At 47.8% G+C, this 13,734-nt stretch overlaps 1 protein-coding gene across 1 annotated transcript in view; it reads right to left on the bottom strand.

Moving 5' to 3' along the window:
- The window catches only part of LOC307179111 (polycystin-1-like protein 2), a gene marked incomplete at both ends in the record, with an annotated part of 82,625 nt that overhangs the window by 12,335 nt on the left and 56,556 nt on the right, over positions 1-13,734 (bottom strand). Inside the window, 11 exon segments of the mRNA XM_079907885.1 lie at positions 229-373; positions 376-456; positions 3,892-4,108; positions 4,977-5,039; positions 5,041-5,201; positions 5,876-5,942; positions 5,946-6,075; positions 8,081-8,227; positions 9,859-9,956; positions 9,960-10,037; positions 12,872-12,960. Of these exon segments, the coding sequence (XP_079764011.1) occupies positions 229-373; positions 376-456; positions 3,892-4,108; positions 4,977-5,039; positions 5,041-5,201; positions 5,876-5,942; positions 5,946-6,075; positions 8,081-8,227; positions 9,859-9,956; positions 9,960-10,037; positions 12,872-12,960 (1,276 nt within the window).

The following is a 13,734-nucleotide window of genomic DNA, read 5'->3' as shown; positions in this document are numbered from 1 at the left end:
GTGCAGCTAGGAAACACCCACGTGAAAATGGTTATAAACTGTAAAGTGCTGTACAAAGGACTCTAACTGTCATCTGGCAAAATCACCCTGTTCAAAGTCCTCTTCCCTGAATTTGTGCAGTCCATAATCGCTGCTTCTTGGGGAGATCTGGATGAATAACCTTCCAAGGTATCGGGATGTGCTCTCCCTGCAGGCCCCAGGCTGGGAGCACCCAAGGGAGTGTATTACCTCAAGTGTGCTGGAGGCGGGGTTCTGGGCTGTCCCCCTAGGCAACCCTTCAGGGTCTGCAGCTGCCCCAGTGCCTGGGTGTGGCTTTGGCCCTGGGAAAAGCCCTGGGGCTCCAGCAACAGCAGCTCTTGCTGTAGGTGCTCCACTGAAGGTAGAGACACTGCCTGTAGGCACAGTCCTTCCCAGCGTCTCTTGGGCCCACCTCGGGCCTGGGGCACTGCATTTCTTCTGGAGGACAAGGGAGAGAAAGAGCATCAGCTGGTGCTGAGTGACAGAGCAGACTGTGTGCAATAGAAACAGGAGCGTTAGTAATGGCTTTCTTGTATCGATCGCTTACTGTGTGCCAAACCATGGGGAATCTGAGGTTCAGAAAGATGGGATACTTGGCTCATATGGTCAGTTAGGATTTGAATGTTCCTCTTTTAGTCTTTTATGAAGGGCATTTTCAAAATTTCCATATACGTAGAAGAGACAAGAATAGTATACCCATTGCCCTCCTGCAGCAATTACCCACATTTTGCCAAAATTGTCTCGCCTCAGCCCTCCAATTTTTTTTTCCTGCAGTACCTTAGGCAAATCCTAGACATAATGTTCTCTTATCAGCAAATATTTTAATACGTACAAGATTTGAATTTGAACCCAAGTTTGCCTGTTGCCAAAGACGGTGTAAGTCTTAATCGTTTGTTTTTAACTTTTTATTATGAAAAAATTTAAATTACAAAAGTAAAGAGAATGATGAGATGAACCTATACCCATTGCTCAAAATTATCGCCTCATCTTATTACCAGTCCTGTTTCGCCTGCACCCCACCCACCCTCTCCATGTGGATTATTTTGAAGTAAATTCCAAGCCCCACGTCCTGACACTAAATATTTTAATATGCTTCTATGGAAGAAGAGGACTCCTTTTAAAAACAAAACCACAATGTGTCATTATCAGTTTTTAAAACAATAATGATAGTCCCTTAATAGCGTGAAACAACCAGTCAGTGGAGAAGTTTCTCCCTGTTATCTCTGAATGTTTTTCTACAGTTCGTTTGTTCAAATTTCAGTTTCCTTAAGTTGTTTCTTTTTAAAAAAAAACAAAGGTGTTGGGCTTCCCTGGTGGCGCAGTGGTTACGAATCCATCTGCCAGTGCAGGGGACACGGGTTCGAGCCCTGGTCTGGGAAGATCCCACATGCCATGGAGCAGCTAAGCCCGCGCACCACAAATACTGAGACTGCTCTCTACAGCCCGTGAGCCTCAAGTACTGAAGCCCACAGGCCTAGAGCCTGTGCTCCGCAACAAGAGAAGCCACCGCAATGAAGAGTAGCCCCCGCCTGCCGCTGCTAGAGAAAGCCCATGCGCAGCAACAAAGACCCAACACAGCCAAAAATAAATAAATAAATAAATTTATTTTTAAAGAACATTGATATTTAAAACAAAAAAACTAAAAAAAAAAGGTGTTTTTTGTTTTAAATTACAGAGGTAATACATATTCATTGCAAGAAAAAAACAAATTTGAACCTTTGCATTATTCCCTGAGCCTTCTAAGGGAAGCTTGGACTCTCCAGGTGGAACCAGGCCTGGGTCCCTGGAGCCTGAGCTGGGAGGCCGGTGCCCAGGGGCACATTCTCCTGGGACAGGAAGGGCCCAGGTCTGGACCAGTGTGCATCTTCACAAGGGGTGCGTGAAACTGGATATAGAGCATGGCAAAATGGAGCACCCTGACCCCAGGACCCCTCCCCAGTCACCAGTGAGAAGTGAATGAGAAAATAACAAGTGATGTGGAGAAGGCTGTGGCTCAGACCCGATGTTGGTAAAGACCTGGCAGCATTGACTCTGACTCCCTCTGACTCAGGCCTTCTACCTCCCCCTCCCTCCTGGGCCTCCATCACTGAAGCCACAGCTAATGGTTCCAGCATCAACAGCCTTCGTAAGCGTTCTGGCAATATTTCCGGAAGATACCATCATTTGCAATCATAAACACTTACTGAATCCTTGCTTTGTGTCAGACTCGTATGATCTCATTCAGTCCTCAAAACAAGCCAAGGAGCTGGGTGGATCAGCGCTTCTGTTTTATAGGGGGGAGGAAATAGTCTCAGAGAGGTTAAACAACTGTCCAAAGTTGCACAGCTGCTTTGGCATCTGGGAGAGCCCCAGGTCTGGCCAACTCCAGAGTCCTGGTTCTAAGGCCCATGCTGTGAATGCCAAAGTCCCCCAAACCCCAAAGACCCCAAACAGGGCCAAGTGTCCAGCGTGGGCATCAGCAGAGCTACTGCAGGGACGACCTTCATGGGCAGCCCAAGCCCAGCTCTTCAGGGCTAATGCTCCAGAGTGGCTGGAACACGGGGGTCAAAGTAGGGCTGACCATGGGGTCAGCATAGGCCTGGCCAGGAGGGAGTGCTACAGTAAGGACTTGGGACCTGGTCTTGAGGACAGTGGCTCTCAACATTCAGTGTGCATAACAGTCACAAAAGTGACTGGTAAAAAATGCAGATTCCTGGCCTCACCTTAGAAAACTTAATTCACTGTATCAGAGGTGGAGCCAAGAGTCATGAATTCAAACTCCCTAATCTATAGACCCCATTTTTATATTCTAAACAAGGTTTAGACTGTGACCAGCCTTGTGTTTTAAAAATGGCAGCATTCTTAACCCACACCATCCAATATGGTAGCCACTTGCCACATGTGACTTTTTAAAATTAAAATTTTTTTTTTTCTAGTTCCCTGACCAGAGATTGAACCCCGGCTCCCTGAGTTGGGAGTGCAGAGTCTTATCCACTGCACCACCAGAGAAGTCCCTCAAAAGATATTTTCAAAGGTGTGTATGAATTGCAAGCGAGGGTTGCAGGAGAAAGAGAAGGTGATTCTGAATTTTTAGTATTTCATAGGAATAAAGATTTCATAGGAATAACAAGGAAGAGGAACAGGTTTTTATGGGAAGATATATATGGTTTAGTTTTTTTTTAATAAACTTATTTATAAAATTTAGAATTAAAATAAAAAATTTAGTTCCCTAGTCACACTAGCTACATTTCAAGTGTCAATAGCTCCATGTGGCTAGTGGCTGCCATATTGGTCAGTGCAGATATAGACCATTTCTGTCACTGTGGGAAGTTCTATTGGACAGCCTGATCTAAACACTGGAGGCAGCGATCTGGGTGGAAGATGGAAAGGAAAGGGGCAAGAGCAGAGCCAGAGAGACTAGCTCAAACCAGAATAATGTGCAATACATATGTGCAGCTCTTCACACAATTCATGATTTGGCAACAAGCAATGTGAAAGCAGTGCAAGAGATGCTTAGGGGCTAAAGAGCACATGGTTGGAGACCCTGTTGTGGGCTCAGAGGTTGGGTTGCTCCCCTGAGGAAGGGACACATCAGCCAAGAATAAAGTGTGAGTAGGCATTGGCCAAGTGAAGAGAGGAGAAAGAACGTTCTAGATCAGAGGACAAGCATGTGTGCAGGCCTTAGTGGGAAGGCAGCTTGGCATTGTGTGGAGAGCAGGATGCCTGTGGTACTGCGAGGGAGGCGGTGGCGAGTGGTTGGAGTGGAGGCTGGTGAGGGAGACCCCCAGTAGGACTTCTTGACTCCCTCGTGATAGTGATACAGACGTGGCCCTCGGTCCTGCATCCACCTGGCTCCAACATGCCCCCTCTTGGCCCAGAAATGTTAGGACTCATCTTTCACTTGCACAGACCCAAGAGTGAGTGTTAAAGGGCCCCCTGTCTGGCTGGCTTCCTTCCAGAACACCTGCCCTGCTTTGTTCTGCTGACAGACGACGTCTTCCACCAAGGCCAGCAGTTGGTTGATGTTCATTGAGTTCGCGAAATCCCAGCCCGAGCAAGGGGGTGGCACCTTCAGAGCTTTGAACAAGGAGCTGACGAGTCTCCACAAATCCTGCAAGTCACCCAGGGGGAAGGGGACGTGAGCTACAGGTGAGGGGGCAGCAGAGTGGTCAAGAGCACTCGCCCTGGGGCTGGACAATCTGGGTCTGAATCCCAGCTCTGCCTACTGAGACATGACGTTGGGCCACCCTGAGCTTCTGTTTTGTCCCCCATAAAAATCCCTCTTCTAGGATTTCAACTGATACGTTCCAGGCTGTATTCCTTGAAGTGTGGAACACAGTAGGTGCTCAATAAATGCTTAACGTGTGCATGAATGCAGAGGGAATTCTTTCTGTGTGCTTCCAGCCTGCAATCTGTTTGAAAGTATAATATTTTGTACATAGTAGGTACGCAAAAATGTGTGTGCATGTGTGTATATGTTGTAGGTGTTTGTGTGAATATATGTGCCGGTGTGTACATGCATGTAAACATGCGTATGTGGCATGTGTGCACTTGTGTGTACATGTGCAGGTGTGTTTTCAGGTGTGCATATGTGTGTACATGTGCACACATGTACATGTAGGTGTGGGGTGTATGTCTGTGGATGTGTGCACGTGGCATGTGTGTATGCATTCATGTGTAGGTGTGTGCGTATGTGTGCATTGTGCAGGTATATGTGTATATGTGTGTACACGTGCACATGTGTACACGTTTGTAGGTGTGTGTGTGGTGAGTGTGTGCACATGTGGCATGTGTGTATGCATGCATGTGTAGGTATATGTGTGTACTGTGTGCACATATGTGTATGTGCATGTGTACGCAGTTGACAAATCTTAGTGACTGATGCTGTCCGACAACGTGGGTTGTAGGCCTCAAACCCCAGTCCCCACCCCCTTCTGCCCAGGCTAGAGCTCCCCACACTGCCGGGGTTGAGGACCTGCCTTGGTCGCTGCTTCAGGTGTCAGAAGACCATCCTCCACAGGCTGCGGTGAGGGGGCCAGGCTGAGGGGGCCCCCCATCCCATTTCCCAGCGTTCTGCTCCTTGGTTACCCAAGGACGGGTGTTCCAAAAAATCTGAACGATCAGGAGGTTGATGGGAAACGTGAGGAGCCCAATCCAATCATCCAGCCCAATCATCACTTCCTGCCAAGTGAATTCGATTTTACCTGGGGCAGATGGAGGGAAGGGGTCAAGGGGAGAGTCCCCTCCCCACTTCCAGTAAGGGTTAACCTTGCCCAAAGAGAGGTCTGCCCCTTGAGTGGCTCCTGGGAGGTGACCACTAAGCCCTTGGGCTGTCCTGCCTGGTGGGTATGCCTTTGTTTACCTGGGGTCTTGGGCCACACCATATAGTCTATGCTAACAATGTGATTTATGGTGGGGGCCTTGGTTGCACCGTATCACCTCAACCTCCGGAGGGGCTGGAGGCTAAGGTCAGCCATACTGGGTTCAGCCATGTCTATGTGAGCATGCCCCGATAAAAACTTTGGACACCAAGGCTTGGGTGAGCATCCCTGGTTGGCATTACTCCATGCGTGTTGTCACACATTGTCAGGAGGAGTGAGCGCTGTCCAGACTCCACTGGGAGATCATAACTGGAAGCTCCACGCTTGGTCTCCCATGGACCTTGCCCCACGTGCCTCTTCCCTTTCCTGATTTTGATCTGTATCCTTTCTCTAATAATTATGAGTATAATGGCATTTCTGACTACTGTGAATCCTTCTAATGAATTATTGAACCTGAGGGTGGTCTTGGGACCTCTGGAATTGCAAGGCATTTCTGGGGCAGTGACAGTTCATGTCCACCAGCCACTAGCCCTGATCGCCATGACAGTGGGAGTTACCCGAGCCCATCTTTTGCTCAGCTGGGTCCTTGGGGACACCCCAGAACATGATGGTGGTCAGTATGGTTCAGAGGAGCAGTGAGAAGCAGCAGGACACCTGGTGGGCATGGGTGAAGTTGCTCCAAGCTGAGTTGCTGAAGATGGAGTACCAAATGTGGCCATCCTGGAAGCCTGTGGAGGTCTTCATGAAAAGCAGGTGGCTGTGGACAGGCCGGGGGAGAGGGACAGGCATTTAGGGAGACAGGAATGGGGAGAAGCCTAGTCTCTTTGGAGCAATCCTGGGATGAGAGGGAGGGATTTGTTTCTAAAATTCATCATCTGTTTTTTTCTTTTATAGAAGAAATACAGCACCATAGTAGCATCACTTCAAGTTAATGATGGGGACTCTGGACAGAGTGGTTGGAACCCTAGACGGCCCTTTTACTACTGTGTGACCTCAGGCAAGTTACTTTACTCTTTGTACCTCAGTTTACTCATCTGTAAAATGGAGGTAATAACAGAACCTGCCTCACTGGATTGCTGAAAGGATTAAAGACGATAATTTTTGTAAAGCATTTGGCAAAGTAGCTGGCATATAGGTGAGTGTTCATCAGTGTTAGCAATAATTTTTGTTATAAGTTTTAAATAATAATATATAACTCTAATAGTGTTCGTTTTGTTATAATTAGGGCATTAGAGAATAGTGGTTAAAAATCCAAGGCTTTGGGTTCAGACTCAGTTTGAGAGAATAAAAATTGTGAGACAGGGTTTCTGAAAATGGCACCACATTCCCCTAAAGAATCTGTATTATTTCCCTATGAGTAGAATGTAGTTTAACCACAGGAGCTATTCAAAGGCCCAGATTCTGCTAAGAGTATCCAGAGTAGAGATTCCCAGCTGCCGCCTGTCCTGATTGGTCAATGCCAGAACCCTCCAGGGTTGTACGATGCTCTGTCACTCAGGGGTGTTCCGGTGGCCTGGACTCAGAGTACAGGTGCAGAAAGAGAGAGGTCAGTTGCCAACAACAGTAATTGTCCATGTTATTTGTCTTATTCAACAAATATCTGATGCCCCTGGTGCTGTGTCCCAGGCTCTCTGCTGGGCACCAGGGATTCACGGGAGGGATGAGGAGCTTTTGCCTTCAGAGAGCTCCTTGCCGAGTTTCTAGGCATCACATGTGCTGATGCACTCGGAGATAATACCTGCTTCTGTAACTGAGTACTTAGTGTGAGCCGCATAGTGTGCCAAGCACATTACTACATCGTTTCATGGGACCTGGGACCCCCTACGGGGCAGGCACATTGAACTCGTCATCTTTCAGATGTGGAAGCTGAGACCTGGAGAGGTGCGGTGACATATCCAAGGTCACGCGGCAAGTCAACAGCAGGCGTGTGGGACTTTGTGATCCGTGCCCACGTCTGTTATACCTCTCTTGGGGTCCAAGTCTCTCTGATTCAGACTTTTTCCCCCTTGGAGGCTGAGATGCTCACAGTGGCAGCTGGGAGGAAAAGTCATCTTGCAGTAAATGCACTAGAAGCAGACTGAATGCCCATCCATAGGAGAATGGTTGTGGGACATCCATTCTGTGGAATATCATGCAACCAATAAGGAAAATTTGACCCAAACATACCCTGCTGGAAGGATGTGCGTGATATATTATTAAAGAAAAAAGGCAACATATTTAGAGTAGCATGCCATTTAAAAAGTTATAAAATAGCGATCTGTGGTGGTGTGTGTGTGTGCGCACATGCATGTGTGTACATTTGTACCTGCTTATTTGTGTTTGGGGACAGATGTGGAAGGATGCACGACAGGAAAGGGGGTGAGGGAGTGAGTAAAGCAAGGGGAAACATGCTGAAAATTGCATCTAGGATAAAACAACATGAAGAAGAAGCTCCAGGTGGCCAGACGTTGAATCACCATTCAGATCAGTCTGTTCACTCATGTCAACAGTATTATTCTGTGACATTCGTAAGTAAATATGGATAAGTGTTCCATAACTGTTATCACCCCCTGAAGATAATTCTGTCTTGGAGGGTCCATGTCCCTTCAGGGCTGTTTCATTGCAACAAGAAAAGCTGGTTATTAATGTCACACACTCAGAGCTGCCCCGGCCCACTAGCTGAAATGTGCTTTTATTTGGCTGTGACTGAATTATAACGCAACTTCCCTAGAGATGAAAGAACAAAGTAAAGAGCATTTGCTTAAAAAGAGAAAATATAGTACCTGAATTGTTTCCTGTCCTGCTCTGTGGCCACTGGAAATACCTTGTCAAGGACACAGTCTCCGACATTGATGGACAGCCACGAGTTGCAGAGGAAGTACCACTTACGGTCCATTGCCAGGTCATGCACCAGCACCCAGCTTACGTACCTGGAAGGGACCCACACTTTTGAGGATAATGTGGTGGTGGGATGAAACTTATTTGGACCCCATGAAGGTCCAAACCTGAGCCCAAGAACGAGAACTCTTGGAAAGAGACTTTATATTTTTCTTCATTGCTCTTGGTGACTTGATCAAAATGCCCCAATCAGTGGGTGAATTTGGCCTCATGTGGGGAGTTCAGCTAGTGTAGACCGCCAGCTTGGAGGCTGCCAGGTTTTCACAGATATGCTGCAAGAATGTGCATTCTGAAACTGTGAACCCTCATGCAGGGCAGCAAGCCCAGAGTCGCCGGGCTTTACAAGTGAGGAAGGCCAGGTTGTCGTGTGTATAGGGAGGTGCAGGCTTGAGCACACGAAACTTGGTCCTCCTGTGGGCTTCCATCCAGAGAATGAGCCTACCGTCCATTCAGCAATTCGTGGCGATCATCTAACCTGATTTAGATCTTTGAGGCCCAGGAAGAAATGAAATCATCTTGCCTCTGCTGGGAGGTCAGATCCAGCAGCAGTTGCTTTACAGGGAAATAAGAGTAATGATAACAAAAGGCACTCTTTATTGAGCATTTACTGCACATTGGGGACTGTGCTAAGAAGCTCTTGACATGCACTTTCTCCTTTCAGGAAGGATAGTCCCATCAGGCATGCAAGAGCTACCTCTGTTGAGGTCACACAGCCTCCTGGGGAGGCTGACATCCCCTGTGACCTTTGGGTATAGAACCTGGGTGTGATCAAAACCCAGGCATCTCAGCCCAGCTCAGGACAGCTCCAGAGCCCCCTGTGTGGTCAGCTGAGCTGTCTGTGGGCTGCATCAAAGCTCTTCTCCTTCTGCCCATCCTACCTCCTCCCCTCCCTGCCCAGGGGCTGATCCCAGGCACTCCTTGGATAAACAGCCTCCATATTCAACTCCATCTCAGAGCCGCTTCCCAGGAACCAGCCCTGCAGCTGAGGATCTTAAAGCATTAATGTATTAGTGTTTTCATCTTAAATGAGTCAAAGACAGTGGTCTAAATGCTGTGTTTTCCTAAAGCTGCCAGCCACCGATGAGTGTTCAGGCTGGAGATCACCCATCTGGGTCACTAGTTTTGGCCTCAGACAGTGGGAAGGAGTCTTGGCTCTGAGCTTGCCAGCTGTGTGACCTGGGCAGGTCAGTTATCTTTCCCAAGCTTAGATTTTCCCACCTATAAAACAAGGATAATAACAGTGCTTGTTCCAGAGGGTCACTGTGAGCATCCAGTGAGAAAAGCACAGGAAGACCTAACTTAGTGCTCTGCAGAAGAGCTGTTCTTAGGTCTCCTCCTGGAGAATCAGCCCAATGTCTCATCTACTTTCCTCGTATTGGGCAGGGTTTGTCTTTGCAATAGGCATCTATCCCATTTTACAAATGGGAAAACGGAGGGCTAAATGACAGGTTGATGCTGCAGATGTGTCAAGGGAGGGACTAGCATTGTGTGGCCTGTGGACTGGTGGGCCTCTCTGACCCTTGGTTTCCTCATCTGTGAAATGGTGATCCATTCTATGTGTCTTACAGAGGCTCGTGAGGACCAGCAAAGCAGCAAATGCACAATGCCCAGCCTTGGTCGTGGCACTTAGTAGGTGCTTGTGGTTTACCCACCCCTGACTCACCAGGATGGCTGGTCCCCTGAGTTGTCATGCCATAGCCGCAGGCCCCTCAGCTCCCCCAGGGGAAACAGGGTGGAGAGTAAGAACACATCCACTCCTCCTCACTCAAAACCCGGGATGTCGGGGTCTGACAGGTGGTGGGGCTCACTCTCTCCATCCAGGCCATATAGGGTGACAGTCACCTGAAATCCAGAGACCAGTAGTGGCCAGCTCCACGTGGTAACTGAGCCCCGTGTTTCACTGGAGGTGTTGAAAAACCAATGAAACCCAACAAAGCATGGCCTTTTCACCTCCTCTCCTCCCATCTTGGACCTGCCAGAGTTATTTTTCAGTTGTGTGAAGATTTTGGGGTGACACTATCAGCATTTACATCCTGGAGATGAGTTATACTCATAAAATGCTTCCTGATGACCTTTTCAGACTTCTCGAATATTTATTTGAAAGGGCCGTAGGGCAAGAACTGGTTTTTCTCCCTAGCGATTATATTCTCAGTGCCTCCCAGAGTTCCCGGCTCTGAGACAGGAATGAATGACGGCCCACTACTTTGAAAATACATATTCCCAGGCCCCACTCCAGACCTACCAAGAATACTGGGCACAGGGCTCAGGAATCTGTATTTTTCTGAAGCCATCCTGGTGATGGCTGGTGGCCATGCCTGATTTCCTGAGCCAAAACCAACTACAGCAGATGACACCTATGCTCCACTGACATCCATCACTCAGCCTCACCACGGTGGGGTTCCCACGTCCAACTGCCAGCAGTTGTGCCTCTTTCCCTGGGGGTTTCTTTGGCTGTTAGAGCAGCAGGTTGAAGGTAGCAGAGAACTGATGGCCCCTGCAAGCCATTTTCCACCAATGCCTGGGGGGATTGGTGGATAAATAACCCAGTTCACTTAGTCCTCAGCTGGGATGACTTTGAGGCCCACGTTCCTTACTGTTTTCCAGAGTTCCCCAGTGGGATTGGGCTGCAGTTGCCCACAGGGGTAATGGGGTTGATTATGCGCCCCTTATTTGTTCCTTCCCTTCCCTACCTGGCTTCCCACTCCTGTATGTGGTGTCCTGGGATCCCCTCTCAGATCAACTACCTGTGCTTGAATCCTTGTTTCAGAGTCGGCTTCTACAGCAGAGTCTCCACTATAGACTTTCTCAGTCAGATCATTCCTTGCTCTGGGGCTGTCCTGTGTGCTGCAGGATGTTTAGCACCATCCCTGGCCTCTACTCGCTAGGTGTCAGTAGCATCTCTTCCTCTCCCAAGTTGTGACAACCAAAACCACTTCCAGCATTGCTAGCTGTCCCTGGGGGCCAACCAATTGAGAACCACTGTGCCAGGAGCACCGAACTAAGACAGTATCAATTGAAAGGTGACTGCAACTCTTCAAGAAGAGAAATGGCCTATGGATCACAGATTTTCATTCTTTCTTTCCCTGTAAGGTCAGCTCTTCAGTGTCAAATGGAAGTGGGTTGGATGTTTCATTAGATGGATGAAAGTGATTCCTGCAATTATTCAACAAATAGTTACTGAGCACTTACTCTATGTTAGCTGGTTGAGGCCCTAAGATGCAGCAGTAAAATTTTTTTTTAATTTAAATAAAAATAAATAGGGCTTCCCTGGTGGCGCAGTGGTTGAGAGCCCGCCTGCCGATGCAGGGGACGCGGGTTCGTGTCCCGGTCTGGGAGGATCCCACATGCTGCGGAGCGGCTGGGCCCGTGAGCCATGGCTGCTGGGCCTGCACGTCCGGAGCCTGTGCTCTGCAACGGGAGAGGCCACAGCAGTGAGAGGCCCGCGTACCGCAAAAAAATAAAAAAATAAAAATAAATAAAAATATACATAAATAAAAATAATAAGATTTTAAAAATAAACAGTAAAATGTAAGTGGACACATGTCCTGCTCTCATGGAGCCTAATGTCATTTTTTAAAAAAACAGGGACTTCCCTGGTGGTGCAGTGGTTAAGAATCTGCCTGCCAATGCAGGGACACGGGTTCAAGCCCTGGACTGGGAAGATCCCACATGCCGTGGAGCAACTAAGCCTGTGGGCCACAACTACTGAGCCTGTACTCTAGAGCCCTCAAGCCACAACTACTGCAGCCCGCATGCCTAGAACCCGTGCTCCACAACAAGAGAAGCCACCGCAATGAGAAGCCCTCACACTGCAACGAAGAGTAGCCCCCGCTTGCCGCAACTAGAGAAAGCCCGCGCACAGCAGCGAAGACCCAACTCAGCCAAAAAATAATTAATTAATTAATAAAAAACAAAAACAAAAAAAACAATGGAGATTTCTCCAGGATAGTACACACAGTGCCTGTGGTTCTCAAACTGTGTTCCGTGGAGTTCCATGGAGCACAGTTTCAGTAAAGGAAGCTTGGAGGCTGTTGCAGGGGATGCTACCTTCTGATGAGTGATAGGGTGAGGCCAGACTTAACTAAGGATGCTGAGGCATGACAGAGACCACCTGCTGTATGCTCCACAGCTAAATTTAAGGATTTCAGAGAATTCATAAACAAATGGAATTGTGTCCTCATGACCTCTAGTCAGCCTTCTCAGGGACAGATGGATGCCAGCTTATCAGTTTTCCTAAAAAACGTAATTCAAGGCTCGTTTTCAAATGGTTGCCATTGTTTGTTTCTTTCCTTTCTCCCCTTTCTCTTAGAAATTCTGTTTTCCCCTTTATTCATTGATAATAGTCTACTGACTGTTCTTCATATGTGAGCACATTTGTGTGTAGGTAACCAGCTGTCTGAATTATTTTTTAATAGGATTAAATGAGAAGACCAGTGAGTACAGTACCAGACCCCAACTCTCCCTTAATCCACTCCTCCTTTATATTTTTAAATATTGGGGCTTAGGGTGTTATTTTGTCTGGCAAAAAGATACTTTTCTCAAAAAAAAAAAAAAAAGCAAAAGTGAAAAAACCCTACAACAAAATCCACTGGGCTAAAGTAACTCAACAACGGACTGGCAGGTGCTTTGCTGAGTGGGACGTGCTGATCAACCGAGGTGTCTTGCAGGTCAGGTACCTTTGAGGAAGTGGCTGCCCCCCTCCGGTGTCCGGTATAAATTGTCACCAGGTAGTGGTACTGGGCAAAGGCATCATTGTCCTCCAGCACTGTGACCTTCACCAGGACAGAAGGATGGCATTAGGAGGGCTCTGCTTGGTGGGTTCATCCACAGCACAGCAGCCAAGAGTGAGTTGGGCATTCATGGCAATTAAAGGGGGAAAACAAAACTATGTATGCTATTGATTCATTCTATCAGGTGTTCTTTACAACAGCAGGGTTTTAAGTGAAAACCAAAACTTTTAAAATAAAAAAATACATTCATTATTAAATATCACCCAAAGTAGTCAAATTGGAAATGAACTTGGTATTAAGCTGAGAATGTTTGATGCTTGAGCTGATGAATGCAAACTCTGTTCATAAATAATTTCTCATAACCTTGGTAACCAGATTGTGCCTCTAAGGGAATTTAGAAGGAATGAATGTTAAGTTGTTTTCGCAGAAAATAAATAGCAGGAGTTGGTCAGAGCTGCAGAGCGCTCTGTGATGAGCTGCCCAGATCTCCTGTCAATGGAGGGCTGTTTTCCCAGTTGCCCAGGTGGTGTAGCCAGGAATGCAAGAGTCGCCTCTGTCAAGGTCATGCCCCATCCTGGAGAGGCCGATATCTAAGAACAGATTGATGCATTGCCCAAGATCAAGACCTGGGCTTCTCAACCCAACTCAGGACAGTTCTAGAGCTCCCCAAGGGGTCCCCCAGCTGTCAGTGGGCTGCATCCCAGCTTGACTTCTCCCCCTGCCCATCCTGCCTCCTTCCCTCCCTGCCCAGGGGCTGATCCCAGGCACTCCCTGGTAAACAACCTGCATACTTAACTCCATCTCAGAGT

The sequence above is a fragment of the Stenella coeruleoalba genome (genome assembly GCF_951394435.1).
Source record: "Stenella coeruleoalba genome assembly, chromosome: 20".
In the NCBI taxonomy this organism is placed as follows: domain Eukaryota; kingdom Metazoa; phylum Chordata; class Mammalia; order Artiodactyla; family Delphinidae; genus Stenella; species Stenella coeruleoalba.
The sequence above is the reverse complement of the archived record's forward strand: the minus strand, read 5'-3'. Positions and strand labels throughout refer to the sequence as shown.